Source organism: Enhydra lutris, unplaced genomic scaffold (genome assembly GCF_002288905.1).
Source record: "Enhydra lutris kenyoni isolate GAN:26980312 unplaced genomic scaffold, ASM228890v2 scaffoldscaffold13, whole genome shotgun sequence".
NCBI lineage: Eukaryota > Metazoa > Chordata > Mammalia > Carnivora > Mustelidae > Enhydra > Enhydra lutris.
Window position 1 is genome coordinate 19,550,900 of NW_019154097.1, and position 22,212 is coordinate 19,573,111.

Consider the following 22,212-nt stretch of genomic DNA (forward strand, 5'->3'; position numbering starts at 1 on the left):
CCTGTGTCATCGCTCCTGAGGATGTTCACTGGGCTCTCGCCGCTTACATGAGGGGCAGACTCTGCCTGACACTTTATACTGCATTTCCCCATCAAATGCACGTAAAACATTCTCATGGATGGTGTCTAACCTGTCTGACCCTTGGGGTTTTGGTTTCTGGTTTGCTCTGATCATGCTGGTTTCTTAAACGGTGTGCGGGTAGGTTTTCACTTTCATTTTGACAGTTTTTTTGAGGTAGGGAGAGTCCTAATTCTTATTTGCTGCCTCTTTAAAGACTGTTTCACCCTTCTAGACGCAGTTCTTGAGGGTTGGGTGGCTGCCACCAGGTGAACAGCGATGCCTCAGATTACAGCTGGCGGGGCTTTCCTTAGACATGGCTGATTCAGGAAGCAGGAAGCTAGCACACAACCCACCCAACCCCAGTTTTTCACTTAAAACACCAAAAGCCATCTAACTCCATTTATTGAAGCAGCATAATATTTTTCTATTGCTCCTATCTACACATTAAAAAAAAAAGAACAACCAAAAACAGAACTGGAGCAAATAAAATTTAAAAGACTACGTAAACCAACATACATATTGAATGCTTTTCAGACTTTTTTTCCCCCCAGTAGAAATAATAACCATTTTAGACCCCAGCTGTTTCTTTGGGCTTTGGGGGCATTGGTGCAGTTTAGGCCATAAAACTCTTCAGAGGGGCTCTATCTTTCAGTAAAACCTTGGCTGAATAACTTCTTAGCACTTGCCAGTCTTTGTGTTACGAATGCGTCTCCCAGTGCTTCTCTCCCACGGTTGGAAGAGGGTGAATATACTGTGGTAGAAATGATGGGGTTTGCCTACGACGGCATTCTTTCCTGGAGGGAAGAAACTCATCTTTAAACAGTTGGAACGGTTCCTTAAAATGGAATCGCAATTTGGCGACATTGGCAGCTAGTGAACTTTTTTTTTTTTAAATAGGCTTTTTATTTGAGAACAGTTTTAGATTTCCAGAATTACTGCGAAGGTAGTGCAGTGAATGCTCGTATACCCTGCTCCTGGTTTTGCTCGACGTTTTACGTTCGTGTGGCACATTTGTCACAGTTAACGAACCAGCAATGATTCCTTATTGTTGACTACACGTCCTTTATTCAGATTTCCTCCGTTTTGCCTAATGTCCTCTTCCTGTTCTAGGGTCCCATCTAGGGTGTCACCTTGCATGTCTCCTTATTGGTCGTGATAGTTTCTCAGCCTTTCCTCGTTTTCGGTGACGGGCAGTTTCGAGGAGTACTCGTCAGGCATTTTGTAGAATGTCTCTCAGTTGAGATTTGTCTGATGTTTTTCTCATTATTAAACTGGAGTCGTGTGTTTTGGGAGGAAAAGTGCCGTTCTCATCACATCATAAGAAAGGTTCATGCTGTCAACAATATTTATTACTGTTGATGTTAACCTGGATCACTTTATTTGATGTAATGCTTGTTGGGTTTCTCCACCGTACAGTCACTCTTCACTCCTGTTCCGTGCTGTACTGTTTGGAAGGAAGTCGTTGTTTATGCTTATTAGCCCACACTGTGCACAAGGCGGGGGTTTACGCTCCACCTGCTGGCGGCTAGTGTGTTTGAAGTTTGGTTCGACAGCGACACCTGCTGGTTGTACTTACGCATGGACACCGAAACCAGAACTGAAAGAGGATGGAAGGCTTCGGAATGTCGGGGAGTGATCCAGAGTAGCTTTAAGTATGGTTTCCTACAGTCAGGATGGAAACAGTGAGTAGGAAGGTATTCTAGAAGCAAGTGGAGACATAAACTTATTCAATAAATTATTGGTACGTGTCTGGGGTGGAGAGAGATTTAACATAGGAGAGCATCTCTAACTCAGTGTGAAAGTGAAAGTGGAAAAAACTTTTTTTCTCCTTTAGAAATTATTCTGCAACAACTTGGCTAGAAAGTATCTATCTGTTAGTAAGCAGTGACTTTGTGTTAGTCTTCATACTAGGCTTGGTGTGTACTCTTGGGGAGCTCAGGGGTCGTGTGATGGACAAGGGACCCCTGTGTGGAAAGTTTATTTTCAGGTGGAGACCTAGTAGACATGCAACACAATTATTGTTTACATTTTCATTTCTTTATTAAAAAAACAGCTTTGTTAAGATATAATTCATTCACCGCACAGTTTGTCCATTTAAAATACACAAGTCAAGGACTTTTCGTATCTTTAGTGTCAGTATTTAGTATATTAGTATATACTATTTCCATATATATATTTAGTATGTAAGTATTTAATATATATATATTTATATACGTATTTAATATATTTAGTATAGAGAGTTGTGCAACCATCAGCACAATCAATTTTAGAACCTTTTCTCACCCCCAAAAGTAACCTCCCACTCTTTGCTTGTCATTTCCAGACCTTCTATCTTTTTCAGCGCCTGGCAACCACTGATCTTTCTGTCTCTATAAATTTTCCTATTCTGGACATTTCATATAAAGTAGAGTCCTACACTATATAGTCTTTTGTGATTGGGTTTTTTTCACTTGGCACAGTGTGTTCAAGGTTTTCAAGGTTAATCCGTGTTGTGGCACGTGTCAATACTTTCGTTCCTTTTTCTTGTTAGATAATATCACGTTGTATGGATGTACCCCTTTTTGGTCTATCTGCTCGCATTTAATGGACATTTGAATTGTTTTCACCTACTGGCTGTTCTGACTAATGCGACTATGAACATCTACATGCAAATTTTTGCTTGGTCCTCTGTTCTCATTTTTTCTTGAGTGTGTACACCCAGTAGTATCATTGACAGATTGTATGTACCTGTTTATTTAACCTTGTGAGAAACTGCCAGGCTGTTTTCCAAAGTGGCCACATCTTTTACCTTCCCACTGGCAGGGTATGAGGGTTCCAGTTTCTCCACGTCTTTATCAACACTGTGATTATCTACATCTTTGATTATAACCATCCCAGTGGGTGTGAAGTAGTATCTCACTGTGGTTTCGATTTGCATCCCCCGACAGCTAATAATGACGAGCATTTTTTTACATACTTGTTGGCCGTCTGTCATCTTCCTTGGAGAACTATCTCTTCAGATCCTTTACGCTGGGTTGTCTTTTTGTTAGTAGATCTTTATATAATCTAAATGTAAATCCCTTACTAGAGATACGACTTGCAAAAAATTTCCTCCCAGTTAATGAGCTGTCTCATTACTTTCTTGATGGTGTCTCTTGGAAGTACAAAGATTTTTAGTTTTGATGAATTCCAGTTTATCTTTTGTTTCTTTCTCTGCTTGTGCTTAAAGGTGTCCTATCTCATAAATCGTCACCTAGTTCTAGGTCATGAAGATTTACACCTGTGCTTTCTTCTAAATTTTTAAAAAGATTTTATTTATTTATTTGACAGAGAGACAGATCACAAGTAGGCAGAGAGGCAGGGCTGCTGAGCAGAGAGCCCAAAGTGGGGCTCGATCCCAGGACCCTGGAATCATCACCTGAGCCGAAGGCAGAGGCTTTAACCCACTGAGCCACCCAAGCATCCCCTAAATTTTTTTTTTTTTTAACATTTTGTTTTCAAGTAATCTCTACACCCAACGTGGGGCTTGAATTCATGACCCTGGAATCTGGAGTTGCTCGTGCCACCAAATGAACCAGCCAGGTGCCCCTCTTCTAAAATTTTTATACAGTTTTAGCCCACACATTTCAGCCTTTCATCCATTTTGAGTTCATTTTTGTACAGTAAGCTTTCCTTTCTTTAACCAGGGAGGCTGAATGTCGTCCCCTGAACTTAGGGGACATTGGTGTTTCTTTTATGATTTGCCTCTTCGTTTTCTCTTGTTTTTGTTTTGTCTTGTCTTGTTTTGCCTTGTAAAAACTCCGTATCTGCAAAGGAAGTTGGCCTGTATTTTTTATATTTAAATGTAGCATTTGTTCTGATGTGAGACGGGACCATAGTGTTTTCAGGTGGTAAGTTGCTACGGAACCACTTACGTGTGATCAGTCATCCTCACCATCGTTTGTGCATCAGGCCAAAACATGCATTAGACTTGTGTGTTCCTGAACTGCCCTGAACCCTTGGTGCGTCCGTCTTTCTAATCTGGGGCCCTTCCTACATGATTTGAATGACTGTGACTTCACAGAACATCTCAACATCCGGTTGTAAGGTCCCCGTCTCCATCTCCACCTGCCAATATACTCTGTTTCCAGAGCTTTTCTGGCTATTGGCACATGTTCTGTTTTTCAAGATGAACTTTAGAGTCTTTTGAATTAGTTGGAACATTTGGGAGAACGAATTCCTATTTCGTTGTGTTTGTTTATGTTATGTTAGTCACCACACAGTGTATCATTAGTTTTTGATGTCATGTTCCGTGATTCATTGTTTGCATTATAACACCCAATGCTCCATGCAATCTGTGCCCTCTTTAATAGCCATCGTCGGGCTTTTGCCAACTCAGGTCAGCTGTGGTTAAAAGTATGTGAGGATTCCTGAGCTTTCAGATTCTGCTGCTGTGTTAGGAGTGTGGAATGAAGTGCCCCTCTTACCTGGGCTTCAGTGGAACCATGTGAAGTCCTAAGTGAACAGTCAGCCAGACTGTGGTTCCGGGAAGAACCCACATTCTTTCATTTTCCTCTCCTGATCGGCCGTCCTGAGGCCTGTTTCCAGCCCCTGTGGCTCCGAACTTGGCAGCTTCTGGGGCTGTCCCGGGGAAACCCAACCCCTGACTTCTAGACCACCCTTTCCTTTGCCTGAATAGAATCACAAGATGGTCAGTATGGCTTGCCTTTTCTCTCAGTTCAGTCTTTTCTGCCTTGCACCTTTAACAGATTCTGGCCTCTTTGATATTTTCTGTGTGCTGCGGCACTGTGATGTTTTCTGGTGCTGAGGCATATATATATTTTTTCTTTTTACATTGCTTCATCACTCTGTAATTTGAAAAGCAGAAATGCGCATATCACTTCATCCTCGAATACTTGGAGCCAAGTCTTCATTATGACGTGGATTTTTTTTTTCCCCATTTATTTTTTGGCCCAGAGGTTGGTTTTAACACTATTTCTTTTACTGGGGCACACCTCATTATAACAATAGATATGCTTCGTGATTTGATGGGCACATGTAGATTTTGGAGATGAAGTAAATACATTTATTAAACTCTTCAGTGTTTAATTGCACTTAGAAATTTACTGTTTGCTTCAGGTTTTGTGAAGGAAGCTTTTTTGGAAGGATGCATTTGTATTTCCTATCTACCCAGTTTGTTTTGGGTAGTGGTAAGCTCATAGGAATTAATAAGAAATTTGTAATGCAACAGCTGTTTTTCTTAATATGAAATAATCAGTTAAAGCTCTAACATCATTTTCTAGTTGGTTCCTCCTTTTTTTGTACTGTTAAAAAAAAAAAGCATATACATGCTTTTAGCTTACCAGTAGGTAAGTTAATAAGTAGTTGAACACTGGTTGAACTTTCAAGTACTTCAAATTAAACTGGGCCTGATGGTGGATTTCATGGAGAGGGGGTTTTTAAGCGTAATGCTCTTTTATTTATTTGTTATTTTTTCTTAGGAGCCATAGTCTCTGTTTGTTTGATAAGGAGAGGAAAAATAGTTTTCTGTCATGTAGTGGGTATGTTGCTGAATATTTGTTTAACTGGAATTTGCAATTAATTGCAAATTAATATTTGTTAAAGCAGCAATTTAAATGCTGACAAGAGGAAGTTGGATCATTTCAAGATTGAGCAATGAAAATCTTTGTGCAGATTTCACACTCCGAAATAGTAGCTTTCCATGACAATCTACAGGAAGTATGCTTTTGTTTCACAGATTGTAAGATATTTTCTTTTAAACTATTATGAAATATAATACATATGAAATACATATAAATATAATACATATGATACCAAAGTATTAAGTGCTATAAAAATGTAAATATTTTGTAAGGTTAAACCTTGAAATATTTAATGGGTTATTGTATGCTTTGCAAGTAGGATTCTTTTCAAATATATTTTTTAAAGATTATATTCATTTATTTGAGAGAGAGAGAGAGAGAACACAAATGGGATGGGGCAGAGGGAGAGGGAGGCGCAGCCTCCCTACTGAGCAGGGAGCCAGACGTGGGGCTCCATCCTGGGACTCCAGGGTTATGACCTGAGCCGAAGGCAGGTGCTTAGCTGAGCCACCCAGGTGCCCCACAAATAGGATTTTTTGTAGGTTCCAACATATACATGCATGTATAGTTTTTTTAAAAATCTTTTCATAATGGAAAATGTCAGAAATACTGAAGTAGAGTGATTCAGTGCAATGAGCCCCCCACCCCCACCCCATGTACTCACCGCCCAGTTCCAACATTTATCCCCAGTGGCCAGTCTTGTTTCATCTCTGTCCTTATCCACACCCTCACCCTCATACCGGGTAAGATTTTTTCTTTTTAAAAAGCGATTTTCATCACCTTATATTCTGGAGGCCAGGAGTCCAGACAGAAGTTTATCACCTTATATTCTGGAGGTCAGGAGTCCAGAATTGGTCTCGGTGGATTAATATCCCCGCGCTGCATTCCTCATAGGAGCTCTGGGGGGACGTGGTTCCTTGACTTTTCCTGCTTCTAGAGGCTCCCGCTTCCCGTGGCTCATGGCCCCTTCCACCATCTTCAAAGCTGGCAGCACAGAGTCTTCTCTCCTCTCTGACATTTGCTTCTGTCACCACAGCTTTTTTTTTTTTTAAATTGAGGTAAAATTCAAATAACGTAAAATTTGCCATTTTAAGAAGTGTACAACTCCGTGGCTTTTGGTGCATTCACGATGTTTTTCAGTCAGCACCCCTATGTGATTCCAGAATATGTTCATCCCTCACAGAAGACTCCCATACTCACGAAGCAGTCACTTCTCATTCCCCCTTTCCCCCACCCAGCTATTATAAATCATGCTGTTTGCACGTTGATTGTACGAGTCTTTGTTTGAACACTTGCTTTTAGTTACTTGGGCTGCATGCCAAGCAATGGAATTCTGGATCCTATGCTAATCTTACACCTAATTTTTATTTTATTTTATTTATTTATTTGAGAGAGAGAGAGATCACAAGTAGGCAGAGAGGCAGGCAGAGAGAGAGGGGGAAGCAGGCTCCCTGCCAAGCAGAGAGCCCGATGCGGGGCTCGATCCCAGGACCCTGAGATCATGACCTGGGCCAAAGGCAGAGGCTCAACCCACTGAGCCACCCAGGCGCCCCGTACACTTAATTTTTTAAGGAGCCGCCAAGCTGTTTTCCACAGAGGCCACATCATTTTACATTCTCACCAACCATGGAAGAGGTTTCCAATTTCTCCACGTACTTGCTTTTTTTTTTTCTTCTTCTTTTATAGACATCCTAGTGGGTGTGAAAAGGTATGTATCCCAGAGGGTTCTTAAAAAAAATTTTGGCCTCAAAGATGTATGGAAATTCTACCCTTTGGTCCACTCCCCTTCTCGTTCTCGGTGTTTACAGGGTCATAAAAACAGCTGGCATGCCTGTGGCGTCTACCATGTACTTGGAGCTGTGCTAAGCCCTTCACTTGCAACAGCTCAGTCACAGTCCAGAGAGGCCCTGATTTCATCAGCAACCCAGATTCCTATGCATAAAGAAACCAGAAGGTAATTATAAAGGTGACACTGAGAGGAGGCGTGTCCCCTTTAAGGCTCGAAATAGGAAGAAACAAATTTCCGAAGCCATGTACATTTGGGCATAATAATGCTTAGAAGGAAATTCTGTTTGCAGAAGGATTCACCCCGGGGTTCCTTTAAATAGCAAGCTTCCCTGATTCATTAAACTTAAAGTTCAATGTACTAAGCCTGAAGAATGAATAACTATTTCAGGAGATTATCTGTTCTGTTAAATGAGGCACACCTCACCAGTTATTTGCTCATTAGGCTTTCCTCCCAAGTCCTATTCAGCATAAGCAAACCAGAGCATGCTCCCCAGGACTCATGAAGTAAAGAGCAGGAAAACATCCACTGGATTTGGTCATTAGAAAGCCATCGGCCGTCTTTAAAAGAGTGGTCTGCAGTGGGTAGGGACAAGGCAGAGAAGTGCAGCATTCGAAGGCAGAACCAAAGACAGCTTTGTTTTGGGGTGGAGGAAGGTTGGGGGTTGAGACATCGATAGAAGGAGTAGAAGTTAAGATAAGTGATTCTTTCAGGAAGGTTGAGTGAGCCCCAAAGGAGAGTGGTGAAGAAGATGTAAGGTCAAGGGATATTTGAGTTTATTATTTTTGGGTAGAAATAGAACCAACTACGTATTTGTAGACTCAGGAACAGAGCCGGGTGAGGAGGAAATGTTGAAAATACAGGGAAAAGAAGGTCTGATTAATTGATGAGAGCACGTGCATGCTAGTGAACTAATGGGGCAAAGACACAGAAGAGTTAGCCTTGTGGTGTGTTGGGGGTGGAGTATGTTGTCCACAGGGACCTGAGAAATGGAGAGGAGATGGGTTTCTGTGGAGGAAGCAAAATGGTCAGGAAATGTGTATGTGATGCCCTTACACCTTACACCTGGTTCCTCTGTCGGAGAAATGGTGCTGTGCTTCGCGTGAAAGGTTGGGGGTTGAGTGTAGGGTTTAAGAAGAATTCCTAAGGGAATGGGAGAACTGATGAGAACAAAGAAGTCATCCTAAAGAACAACCATACCCTATTAAGACAGATTCCCTGGTGCTTTTGATGGGGCCAGAACACTGGGCTGGATGGCCCTGTGCAGCTGACCGAGGACCCATTTCTAATATTCTCCCCAGATATAAGCTCCGCCAGGCGCCTTAAGTTGGATGTGTTGTCTCCATGGGGTTCTGTAATCTTATTCCTGACTCTGCTCCCATCTCTTTCTTCATTTCCACACCTTTCCACCACGCCCTCTGGAGCTCCCGATCTGGTAAAAAGAAACCTGTCAGTGTAGCCTTTTCTCTGCGCCCTGCCACCATCTCAAGATGTAACTGGACATGGCTGTCCCCAAAGATTAGTAGTTCCCGAAGCTGCTGCCCCTTCTACAGCAAAGACCCCTCCCCAAACTTTTGTTGGTGCTTCTCTGTGGCAGGAATTATGTGAAGCATGTTCAGCCTTGTAGCTAAATTAATACTCGTGACAACCCTGACAAGCTGGCACTATTGTTACCTATTTTTTGCAAACGAAGAAGAATCTGAGGTACCAGGAGATTGTAGAACTTGACCGAAGACAAACAGCTTGTCAGAAGGAGAAAGAGTGAGCCCACGGTCTCTCTTCTGGAGATGGCAAACATCCTGACTTTCCAGAGCTCTTCCAAGTGCTTCATTCCAGGGCTGTTGATAGAGCCAGTCTCCAAATCTTTGAATGGGTGCTAGGTTGGGATCGCTTCTTGATTTCTCCACTCCACATACCTTAGGGTTCCACTTCTTCGGGTTGGTGACGCCCCTGTGTCTGTTTTCGTGTGCATGTATGTGCGCTTGAAGGCTTATAATTTAAAGGAAATGAATCAGGGCCCCTGGGTGGCTCATTCAGTTGCGGGTCTACATTTGGCTCAGGTCATGATCCCAGGGTCCTGGGATCGAGCCCCACGTCAGGCTGCCAGATCTCCCTCTCCCTCTGCCCCTGCTCTCTCTCTCTTTCTCTCTCTCTCAAATAAATGAATAAAAATATTAAAAAAAAATAAAAGAAACAGACCTCTTTCTTGCCAGAATATGGGGCTGAAGGAGGTTGTGGACTTAAACCTTGTTTCATCCTCACTTATACTTGTTCTGTTCTTTGTTTTTGCTTTTGTTTCTTTCTTCCCCCCCTTATTCTGACCATCCTCATGGGTGTGGACTGGTATCTCACTGTGGTTTGTGTTTGTAGTTCCCTAATGACTCATGATGTTGAACACTTTTTCAGGTGCTCGTTGGCCACTTGTAGATCTTTGGAAAAATATCTACCAATTGTTTGCCCAATTTTTAATGTAAATATTCTTTTAATATTTCATCACCAAACATGTTCAAATTACACACTAGTAGATAATCTCTCTCTCTGTCTCTGGTGGTAGTAATGAGGAAGGCCTTTTAATCAAGCATTTAATGAAACTACTATGGAAATAGGTCAAAGCTCAAAGATCCCTTAGTAACCAGGTAGTTTTAAATTGCCCGCAGTATTGCCTTGAAGCCAACATTATGGAGACATTTGTTTGAGTGAGAGGAGCAAAGGAAATGACATTTTTAAGAACTTTTGAGTGTAAACCTAGACAAAAGATTGGCTTGGAAAAGGTATTTTTTAGATACGTAGGTTTGCCCAATGTACTTCATCCTCCATACACCAAGTTCTTTCACCCCTTGAGCTGGGGTTGGAATGCGAATCTAATTAAATGCATTTTTGTGTGGTTAATGTTGTCTGCCTTCTTTCCTTAGACTGTCTTTCTGGCCCTGACTTTCTCATTATACCACGTGTGCCTTAAGCAATGTATAGATAGCTGGACCATAGGATTTACACTCGTCCTTGTGTGGGGGTCATGCTAATCTCTGTATTGTTCCAATTTTAGTGTATGTGCTGCCAAAGGGAGCAGTATTGGATTTACTGGAAACACATTGACTGACTGTTTCCTGACCAGGGGCTGGTCCCTAGCATTTTACTTCTTGGGTTATTATAAAGCTGAGAAGGGTAGCTGTGATTTACTCCGCCTGTATGTTCCAGGATGGTTTATACTGATGACTAAGTAAAATTCCAACTGAATAGGGAGTCTGTTCTTGGACAGAATTGTTTGCTAGCCTGTGGCTTTTCTTTCCACTGTCGTATCAAGTACTCTGAATGTTTTTCTTCCTATCTTTGTAGCCGCTTCCTGAGAAGTTTGTGGTGAAAGGTGTTGTAGATCGTTTTTCAGAAGAGTTTGTGGAGACCAGAAGAAAAGCTTTGGATAAATTCCTAAAAAGAATTACAGACCATCCCGTGCTCTCTTTCAATGAACACTTCAATGTTTTCCTTACTGCTAAGGTAAGAACAGAATTGTTCATATTCCTCCCCCAAATTAGGATTCTTTGGGCTTTCTCGGAAGCTACTTTGATCTCTCACAAACCACCTTCATGAATGGCCCACTACAGTGGGTGTCATTGAATTGCTCTGTGTTTTGGAGTCCATTTGCATCAGCATGGTTTCCATGTGTAGCATTCAGGAGAAACACCCCTTTGCAGCAGCAGGGGGAGACAGAGTATTCCCACACACCAGAAGGAGGGGTAAGTGTTTCCTTAAACACTTGGCGCATTGAGACCACTCTGACCAACAGTGGGCTGAAGGAACAGAGCGAAAGAACATCTAATGAGTGGTTTGGTAAGGATGTTCTTCACAGGAACCCTGTGAGAGCTGACTCGTAACCTCATTTTACAGATGAGGAAACTGAAGTTCAAGGATTTGGTACATGTTCAAGGGGCATCACTAGGATTTGAGGTTGGGTCTGTATGGCTTTGGAAGCCACACTTCCCCTCTGTATTAGACAGCCCCACCACGACGAGCTCAGCTACTTGCCCACGGCCACGTTCCTATTGGGTGGACATTTTCCAAGTATTTGCCAGAGAAACGTTTGGGTCCCACACAGTTGCCAGGTTCTGTGTGTTCACACCCAGGTTGGTCATTCCCTGGCTTCTGTGTGCACTCCAGGTTTGGCAGAACGGGCAGGAAGTCAGAGGCGCTCTGCCCTAAATGTCTGCAGAAATGGGATCTCAGGCCCAGACTCTCATGCCAGCTCCTTGTAGCCACGTCTGTTTACCTTTGTGAATCACATTCCTATCCTCGGGCCTCGGGTGCTCTATTCCATGTTGGCAAGGGTGTTGAGGCTCAAGGACCTCCCAGTTTTCTTTTTTCAGAATGGCAAAATTGAGGAATATTTGCAGATACTATCAGCTGACGTTAAAGATTTTAGGGAAGGTGTCGTTCTCCAGACAATGGAAACCACATGGCAAAGTCCTTTAGTATTTTTTTTTAAACCACCATTGACATTTTTTTTAAGCCCCATCGATGACCTTCCCATTCATCTCTTTTTTCCTAGAGGCCCATTCCCACCCCCCAACAACATCAGACTTGTGTTGTGTTTCAAAATAAGTATTTCCTGGTGAGCAGATCCTCAGATACAGTTCTTAACACAGAGTAAAATCCATCCAATTTTCCAGCGAGCCTCACGCACGGTTCAGGCTGTAGACCTGGTAGGCCCCAGGTCATTAGGAATCTATGTGGAGGTTAGAGAGGAAAAGTGTGTGTGTGTGTGGTATTTATCTGTAGACCATATAAATGATTAAAAAAAAAAAAAAAAAGCCCTTCAGTGTTTTAAGCACAGTCCAACTTCCCGTGAGTGAGTGCTGGGGTGTTGGCTCTAAAACAGAACAAATCCTAGCCTAGTTCAGTATTACTTGCTCAACTGAATGTACTAAATAACCCCATCTTTTTCTTTTTTCCTTTAGATTGTGGTAAAATACGTAAAAAACTTACCTTCCTAACCATTTTAAGATATTCACAACTAATATTCAGTATATTCACAACTAATCTCCAGAACTTTCTCATCTTGTGAAACTGAGACGTGGTGCTCTCCTGTGCTCTGTGATACCACCGGAGCTCCCCATCTCCCCCTCCCTGGGTTCCCCATCTTCTGACACCCCTTGAGTAACGTGGTCCTGTTCTTAGGTGAGGCCTTGACATATTCTGCCACAGTGAAGGCAGAAGCATTCCTCCTCGTGATAACCTGATGTTATCACAAACAAGGAGTATCTTTGGAAGAAGCCAGTAATGCTGGGAGAGGTGGGGGGACGCTCAGTACTGCCTGCGTTCAGATCAGTGTTTTCATCTTTGGCAGAATGGGTGCAGCAGTGAGAGAGGCATACCAAGTAACCCTATTCAGTGTATAGACTTGGTTAACAGGGGGTTCTCTTGTCAGCCTCTACTTGGAATAGAGCCTCCGCAGTCCAGCGAGCCCATTTGGATCTAGCCGTGCTCCAAACAACACTGTGGAAGCAATGCCAGTAATGGCAAGGCTTCCGTTACCATCTTGTAAAAGCCAGGTGTCTACAGGGACGTTTGCTTGTCTAGGGTACATGAGGCTAGAGGGGGAGATGGAATCTTTAGAACATTCTCTCAGGCCAGGTAGCCTGACTTTGAAAGGAAGAAGAGAAATGGAGGAGGGGAGCCGGAGGAAATTGCTGCTGTTGTGAAGCTGGGCGAGCCCTGGGTATGTATCACCACTGAAGGATTAGACGTTGAAGATGCAGGCAGGAGAAGGAATAGTTGATGGGCAGGGGCCTTGCTTGTCAGCGAGGTGTAGCTAGGAAAGAGTGGAATCAGAAGTCAAAGTGAAGGCCTCGGCTGCCTAAGGAAGGAGGAAGTGAAATCAGGAGTAGTCTACCCTTCAGACACTTGTGGAGACCAGAGCCTGTGGTTGTGGTCATCAAATGGGAGGGGGCTGCCAGTCATCTGGGTTAAGCGTGATTCCCTCTTCTCAGCTCCATCCCTAAACCAGACAGGGTGACCAGAAAGCAATGGCCTTGTGCCTTGTTCCCTTATCTGTCTGTAAACGTGCTCTGCTCAGACCAGGAATTCCTGTTCTGTGTGTGTTGATGGTGGATATAAGGAGCAGATGCCCGATCTTCTGTAGAACCACTTTTGAAGGCCCCATTAAGGAGGTGATGTCGAACAATGTGAAGGTGCCGTAGATTCCTCCTGGAGTTGGAGGACAGGAGGACGTTCATTTGACCTGGCAGACTGATACGCATTTTAAATTTAGGTACAATGGATCATGTAGCTCAGCAGATTTCCTGAGCATGCCCTGACCAAGACGTGCAGGATTAAGTGCTGTGTTGTTTACAGCACCTCTCCCTGCCTTGCCTTTTCTTGCCTTGCTTTTTCTGTCACGGTTTCCTGCTTCCTGCCCTCTTCTCCCTCCTTTCTTTATATGGCTTTGCTTGGGATATAAATAAATGAATGGAATGAACTAAAGCTCTAGAATTTTCCCCCTAAAGATAACTTAGGATATTTTGTATGAGAGTAAGGGACTTCTTCTTCTTCTTTTTTTTCTTCTAGTCAGAGGCTTTAAAGCATCATGTTAGAATTAGTGTTGAGTTTGCAGGAGAATGCACTCAGGTGAGTGAGCCAGATTATAAAGGTAGGAGTCCGGCTCTGGAGAAAGTGTTCAGGGGTGTGCTTTTGGTGTTTCCGACGGCGAGGGGGAGAGGACGGTGGTGTACATGGTTAGTCCTCTGACTCAGCTCCTGTTTTCAAAATCTACCACTTCCAAGAAGAAACCACCCAAAGCAGTTGGTTTGACCGAGTCCCGGCTGTGGGCATGATGGAGCCCCTTGAGACTGTCTGTTCGTGTGTCCTCCTTAGGACCTGAATGCCTACAAGAAGCAGGGGATGGCCCTGCTGACCAGAGTGGGCGAGTCCGTCAAGCATGTCACCGGAGGCTACAAGCTGAGGAGTCGACCTCTTGAGTTCGCAGCCATCGGCGACTACTTAGATACATTTGCGCTCAAACTGGGAACCATCGACCGGATAGCTCAGAGGATCATCAAAGAAGAAATAGGTGAGCCCTCCGTGCAGACACTGATCACGCCCAGGGAGCATGTGTGCGGGAATGGCATTCCCCTCGGCTCAGCAGAATCCAGCCGCAGAAACACTGGCCTGACAGAACGAGGCCACGCTTACAAAACTAATAAACGAGCGCAAGCGGGGGAGGGGTTCGTCGTGACCAGAGGATAATAATTTTGTGCTCCCCCCTTCGCTCTGCTCGCCAGCCTTGTGTTTGCTTTCCCCATGGCATACAGCCGCTTCTCAGCCCCGAAGCATTTCCCTTCTCTCTCTCAACTTTAGCTTTAAAAGTGAAGACATTGAGTCAACTTCCCATCATTTGTAGGAACAATAATTTAAGAAACAAACTTTGGTACCTTTTCTGGCAGAAAGATGGTTTAAAAGGACAGTGTAGAGACCCATGTCTGCCAAAGTGGTGGTTCTTTTGAGACTTCAACTTGCAATTGACTCACCTGCCCCACCCCTGCTTCATGTCAGGCCCACTCTTCCTGACCTGGGGAGTTATGAAACCTTTCTAGAACCTTCAGGGTTGTTGCCACCACTCCCTCCCCACCCCTCTTGTGGTCACCTGCTTTTCTGTATCCCAGAACATTAGGGCCTTTCGTCTTCTTACACACATGTAGGCCAGAGAAACTGGAACTATGTCAATGATCCTGCTGGCTGGCACAAGATGTGAATCACACCGAAAGGGATTCTCCCATAGTTGCCATCCATTGGTTACTAAAAAATGGCAACAACGTGTTTTTTGTAATGGCAAGAATCCTGGTGATGGGACGCCTGGGTGACTCAGTTGGCTAAGCATCTATCTTCAGCTCAGGTCATGATCCCAGAGTCCCGGGATCGGGTTCCATATCGGGCTCCTTGCTCTGCAAGGAGCCTGCTTCTGCCTCTGCCTGCCACTCCTCCTGTGTGCTCTCTCCATCTCTCTCTTTCTTGACAAATAAATAAAATCTTAAAAAAAAAAAAAGAAAGAGATCCTGGTGACAAATGTGGGCTAGATTTTCTTTGGAGGGGAAATAAATCAACATTTGCCCTGGTTCCCTGTGCTGTATGAGTAGGTGAGTGGGTATTTTTGAAGACATGCAGTGGATATAGCTCCTCCCACTTCCCCCAGAAGGTACTGTGGTCCCCATTATCCAGAAGCATGGCATTCCCATTATGGGGTGAAGTCAGGTGATGTTTCATAACATCAGAAACCAGAAAATGCTGGGTTTATAGAGATTTTAAAAAAATTATAAACAATGTTATGTTTAAAGGAGAGCGTGCTTTGGTGAGTGCCTGACCAAGGAAATAACACCTTGCTCTAGAGAGCTCTTGGCTACAGTTCTTACTGAGTCAGTAATACCAGGGATTGTCTTAATTACCCACCAAGTCTTAATTGGTTTCTCTTCTTCTTTTATAGAGTACCTTGTAGAGCTGCGAGAATATGGGCCTGTGTACTCCACGTGGAGTGCATTAGAGGGTGAGCTGGCCGAGCCCCTGGAGGGGGTGTCAGCTTGCATCGGCAACTGCTCAACAGCCTTGGAAGAGCTGACAGACGACATGACAGAAGACTTCCTACCTGTGCTCAGGGAATATATTTTATACTCTGACTCTATGAAGGTAAGCTGGCTCACTTCTTGCGCACTTAGGTATGTTCCTTGTTTTAGTCACTTCCAGAAAAAAATTTATTGGTGCCTATTGGCACGTGGTACAGGTTTCCTTCTTCCAGGGTGGGCAGGATCATACATGTGGACTCACCTCATAGGCATATAAATAGAGCACACAGTGAACCAAGTATGAGAATTAAATGAAGAAAAATAGTGTGGAGGAAACTCTTAATGTTCGCTAAGAGTTCATGGAGGTAAAACATCTACTAAACAAGACCAGGATACTGTGAAAAAAGAACATTTGGATAATTAGAGCTCTTGGAAGTTAAAATCTGATTGGCTGAGATGAAATTGAAGAGGAAAGTTGAAAGATGAGGTTGAGGAAATCTTGGAAAGTAAAAAAAGGAAACCAAATAGTTGGAAAGTAGAACAAAAATGCAAAAATACTGGGGCGCCTGGGTGGCTCAGTGGGTTAAAGCCTCTGCCTTCAGCTCAGGTCATGATCCTTGGGGTCCTGAGATCGAGCTCCGCATTGGGCTCTCTGCTCAGCAGGGAGCCTGCTTCCTCCTCTCTCTCTGCCTGCCTGCTTGTGATCTCTCTCTCTCTCTCTGTCAAATAAATAAATAAAATCTTAAAAAAAAAAGCAAAAATACTGAAAATGTGAAAGAATGGTAAGAGATATAGAGGATTACTCTTGAAGGTTCAGCATCTGTCTGATAAGAGTTCCTGAGAGAAGAAAAAAGACTGATGGAAGGAACTTGTGAAAGAGATAATACAAAAAAATCTTCCAGAGCTGAAGGATGTGAGTTTTCAGTTAAAAAGACATGCTGGGCTTCTGGGTGGCTCATTTGGTTAAGTGACTGCCTTCGGCTCAGGTCACGATCCTGGAGTCCCAGGATCAAGTCCTGCATTGGGCTCCCTGCTCAGCAGCAAGTCTGCTTCTCCCTCTGACCCTCCCCCTTCTCATGCTCTCTCTCTGTCTCTCATTCTCTCTCTTTCAAATAAATAAATAAAATCCTTTAAAAATAAAATGAAATGAAAAGACATGCTGATTGCCCAGCAAAAGTAATGAAGAGAGCCAACCCACCGCGTATCACTGTACAATTTTAGAATGAAAGTTATACGATTTTAAAAGCTTTTAAAGAAAGAGGGAGATGGAGGAGATGTACAATGGAATAAGAATCAGAATGGCTTTGATCTAGCAGCAGTGGACAAGAAAAGATAGGCGCTGTGAGGACAAATGATTTCCAACCCCACATTCTAAATGCAGAGTAAGGATGGGATCAGATGCTTTAATGCCTGCACTAGAAACTACCCGAGCCTGCCCTTAGACCTGTTTGAGAGGACAGCTACAGGGACTCTTACAGTGTGACATCCGTGAGAGAAAAGTGTCAGGCTTCCTGACCAACAGAAAACATTATGTTGCGCTGTGTTGAACATCCCAAGTAGCCCCTCTTCCTGTTTCCCAAAGGAGACCTCTGATTTATTGTTCTATTTTGGGAGCAGATCTAAGGCACTCCTTTAAGAAGGATCGGGGTAAAGATTGACAAGAATTTCTTGAGAGAAACTCATCAGAGAACTTGGGGTTATAAAAATGGAAAACCAGAAAAATCATGGCAATATGAAAATATTCTACACCTTAAGGAGTAAAAAGTAATGAATCAACTAGTTATAAAAAAATTGAAAAAAAAAAACCCTTATGGAAAATTTCAAACGTACAATAGAAGCAAAGAGAATAATATGACCAATTCCATATATGGAACCTGTGTTCCATTTTGTTTCACTGGGTATGAACCTTTTAAGGCTCTTGATACATGTTAAATTGTGGACAATGGAAAATTTTCCTGCTAGAATGAATCATTGTCTCATGTGTACTCTATAAAGCTGATAATAAAACACTTTCAAAGACAGGCTTGGGTCTGTATCTCACAATGGGCTGGGAAATGGTATGAATTTCCTTATCTGTAAGGTGGAAATGATGGTAGTTATGGTGATGATAAGGATAAAACTCACAGGTGACATCATTAGCTGGAGGCAGTTTTATTGGTGTTTATTGGAACTGAGGCTGAAAACCATGGCTCCTGATTGTCACAAATTTCCTACTCATTTTCCTCTATTACATTGGGTTTATTTGTTTTGTTTTGCTTTTTAATGAGACCCACACATGGCATATTTAATTCTGTGGCTGAAACAAGTGTGGAAAGGCATTCTGGGGTTGGGGGTGGGTGGAATGGGTGAGGGGAGTCGAAAGGTATGAACTTCCTGTTATCAGTAATAGGTAAGTCATGGGATGCCATGCACAGCATGGTGACTATAGTTAATACTACATTATATATTCTAAAGTTGCTGGGAGAGTAGATCTTAAAGTTCTTATCAAAGAAAAATTTATAAGCATGTGTGGTGATGGATGTTAACTAGTCTTACGGAGGTCGTTTCACAAGATATATATAAATCTTTATTTTGTATACCTGAAGCTAATATAATGTTGTCTGTCAATTACATCTAAAAAAAAAGGCATCCTAACTTGCTTAAAATGAGCCAGAATATTTTGGTTTACTTATTTTAATAGTATCTATTTTTGTAAACAAAAATAAAATGTTACAATCCCTGGGGTGTCTTTGAATTTATGTCTCTCTTTTTTTTAAGATTTTATTTATTTATTTGACAGACAGAGACCACAAGTAGGCAGAGAGGCAGGCAGAGAGAGAGGAGGAAACAGGCTCCCTGCTGAGCAGAGAGCCTGATGCGGGGCTCAATCCCAGGACCCTGAGATCACGACCTGAGCAGAAAGCAGAGGCTTTAACCCACTGAGCTACCCGGGTGCCCCGAATTTATCTCTTATACAGACATAGTTTTCATTCAAAATCCTTTCTTAACATTGCCAGACTGAAAATCTGATGCATACACAGTCTTGGGATATTACGGAATAATTACTTTGTTCTTACACGTGGCAGGTATATTAGTACTTAATATATATTTGTACTCGAAGCAGGATTTGAAATTGTCGTTTAGCTAAGGTTTATCTGGCATCTTTACTAAAATATTATTCTACAGTGAGGCATAAGCTTATGTGAGTAACTGAAGTTCTATATCATAGAAACACTTGTTTGCTTTCTCTCTTCACCCCCTTTGTGAGGCGTATGTATTGAGTTTCTTGTTCACTAAGCCTGAATAAACATTAATCAGGTTAATCAGGCTGGGAGAATGGGAGTGTATACAGTATCTTCTGGGAAGGGCATAGGGAGGAGGAAGTGTTGACTGGCGGTCTCTGAAACCCTAGCCCTGCCCCATTGGTGTGCAGGGCTAAGCATGGTTAGAAAGAAACGAGGTCTGCCCACTCCCGTTCTTTCCAAAGGGAAAGTGTCTCTGCAGAGTGGTCTGGGTAAGACAGGAGTGACTTGATGACAAAGCCAGGACCGCGTGGGTTCATGATCTCAAGTATTTTCCCCATGCAAGGCTAGATTGACGTTCAGCTATTTCAAATCCCTAATGATGGTTGAGGTCTGCATGGCCAGGTCTAAAGACACCAGGGGATGGGGGTCTAAGTGGCTCTCCTGCCTTTGTCTTGTGATATTGCTGTTCTATAAGAATTCTTAGCTGAATTTTATTCTTCTGAGAGAGTTGTACAGTTCCATTTCCAAAATACCTTTCTGTTTTGGGGAATAGGTGGGATTGACTTTACTCTTCAGTATGAAAACGAAATATAAGGTAGAGAGCTTGCTGAAGGCCTGGCTGTGACATGTTTGGTATCAACTATGGTATGGTCTTCCTAACTGAGCCAGTCCTTCTGGTTTTGTTTTGGTGGGGAGGTTTTGGTGTGGTGACGTTTTATCAGTTTACTCCATTATGATGGCCTTGAGTGGACCAAAGTGAGTATTCATCCTCATTGTTTGAAACGAGAGGCCTGCGCCCTAGGAATTTGAAGTAGTTGTGGGTCAGTGGAGCCCTGTATGGAGAAAATGCTGGAGATCATCGAAGCCCTCTCTGAGTTTGAAAAGGTCTTGCCAGTGACTTCATCTCCTAGATCTAGATCATCATGTCTGTCTTGTTCATTGCATAGATGAAGAAATAGAGCCCCATCAGTAAATCTCTTCTCTGTTGGCTCTAGTTTGAATGAGTGGCACCTTGTACCTGTGTCTTTACTCTTGGCTAAAGAGCAAACCGGATCAGTGCCTGTTTTTCGAGGCTGAGTCTCAGATTGTCTCCCTTTAAATGCACTTGTGGCTGGGTACACTCTGTTCGCTTTGGAGGCAGAAAGAAAGCACAGAAAAAGCAGAGTGTTATCAGGCCATGTGGGACACATGGACCGTGTTTGGTGAACAAATGAGGACAGCTTGTACTAGAAAGATGATCGAGGTCATGTATTTCAAAGATGCCAAGGAGAGAGGGTGAACAGCGTGTGACAGGGAGAGGTACCAAAGTTACCCTCAGGCCCAGAACTCAAGTTAAACACCCTGAAGACACGTACATGTGAGCCCTTATATGGGATTTCACATTCTACAGACTATGTGTGGGGAAAAAATAATTAAGATAGTGATGGGCTGGGGGAGAACATCTTAGAATCCTTACAGATTTCAGGGAATGCCTTTTTGGTACTGACATCATTATGACCAGGACACCAGTAGGAGAAGCTTTAAGAAGGTTAGAGTAGGACCACCTTATTTCCCACACTGCTTTATTCATAGAAGGTGGTTAGCAAATATTTAGTTGAATTTGACATGTGGCCAATTTGAAACATTAACAGAAATATAACTACTGGATGTCCCATATCTTGTAATTTTTCAAGAGATGGGTTTACTTACGAGTCTAGGAGCATGCTTATCTCAGAGGTTTTGCTGAATGACAAGGCTGGGTTGAGTCAAAAGAGGGTGGTAAGGAGAAGCCACACAGAGGAGGTGGCTTGGAGACTTGAAAAACATATAGGAGTTATCTGTGCAAGGATCAGAGCAAGGCATAGGGAAGCACCGGTGCCAAGGTTCTAAAGCAGAAATGAGCTTGGTTTCTTTGCAGATCAGAAAGGTGCCTGTGGATTCACAGACCTGTACCCGTGGGGCTAATAATATATGTTAATAAAAAATAAAAAATAAAGAAAGGTGCCTGTGTGAGTGGAGTTCAGCAAGCAAAGGAGCAAACTGGAAGAGGCGAGGTCAGAGAGATAGGTAGGGGTGTGGACATAGCATAGTAGTAGCATCTTAAAGGCCACACGGTTGGTAAGAGTCTGGGTTTTAGTCTTAGGAACACAAAAGGGAAGACATTCAGGTTTATGTAGGGGAATGACAAGATATAGTTTTCACTTTAAGAAGACGGCTGGTGCTACAACAAGGTGGAGAATGGGTCGCAGGGCTTGAGAGTGGAGGCAGGGAGACATTTAGGGAGACCGTCACAGGGAGCCACGTGGCAGATAACTGTGTGGTAGAGCTTGGGCTGCAGTGGTGGATTAGGGTAGATTTTGGATGAAGGGCCAGCCAGACTTGCTGCCATATTAATGGGAAGTCAGAAAAGGAGGGATTGGTGATGACTCCTGGGTTTCTGGCTTCAGCAACTGGCTGGACAGTGGTTGCTTTCATTAGGATGGGGAAGTTCGGGGCAGAACAGGTTGGGCAGTTGGGATTCAGTTTTTCTGGCTGTACTGAGTTCAAAAATGCCTGCTGGTCATTAAAGTAGAGCTGTCATGGCAACTGGTTATGAGTTTAGTTCTGAGTGGGAATAGAAATTTGGGAGTTGTTTGCATATAGGCGGCGTTTAACTCCATGGGAGGGGAGTGGACCATCTAGTGAGAGGAGATCCGGGTGACCGGACTGGCTCAGAGGCGTGACCATATTTAGTGGCCTATGACCTACGGCATGACCATATTTAGTGGCCTATGACCTACCTAGGAGGAGGAACCAGCAGAAGAGGAGACTCAGAAGGACTGGTAGTGTAGCAGGAGGAAGAAAGTAGAGGAAGCCAAGAGAAATGTTTTTAAAAGGAACATGATCCACAGTGACTGTTGTATTTAATAATACGGAGGTCATTGGTGATTGTGGCTAGAGGTGTGAGTTGTGGATGCAGAAGTCTGGTTTTAAAGACTTCATTCAAAACAAAACAAAACAAAAGAAAACAAAACAAAACAAAACAAAACAAAACAAAACAAAACAAAACAAAACAAAAC

General features: G+C 43.1%; 1 protein-coding gene across 1 annotated transcript in view; it reads left to right on the forward strand.

Annotated features, from left to right (window-relative positions):
- LOC111145814 (sorting nexin family member 30) overlaps positions 1 to 22,212 on the forward strand; it is a 106,454-nt gene that overhangs the window by 57,174 nt on the left and 27,068 nt on the right. The window contains exons 4-6 of the mRNA XM_022501061.1: positions 10,741 to 10,899; positions 14,272 to 14,467; positions 15,875 to 16,074. Coding sequence (XP_022356769.1) covers positions 10,741 to 10,899; positions 14,272 to 14,467; positions 15,875 to 16,074 — 555 coding nt within the window. The remainder of the gene's footprint in view (positions 1 to 10,740; positions 10,900 to 14,271; positions 14,468 to 15,874; positions 16,075 to 22,212) is intronic.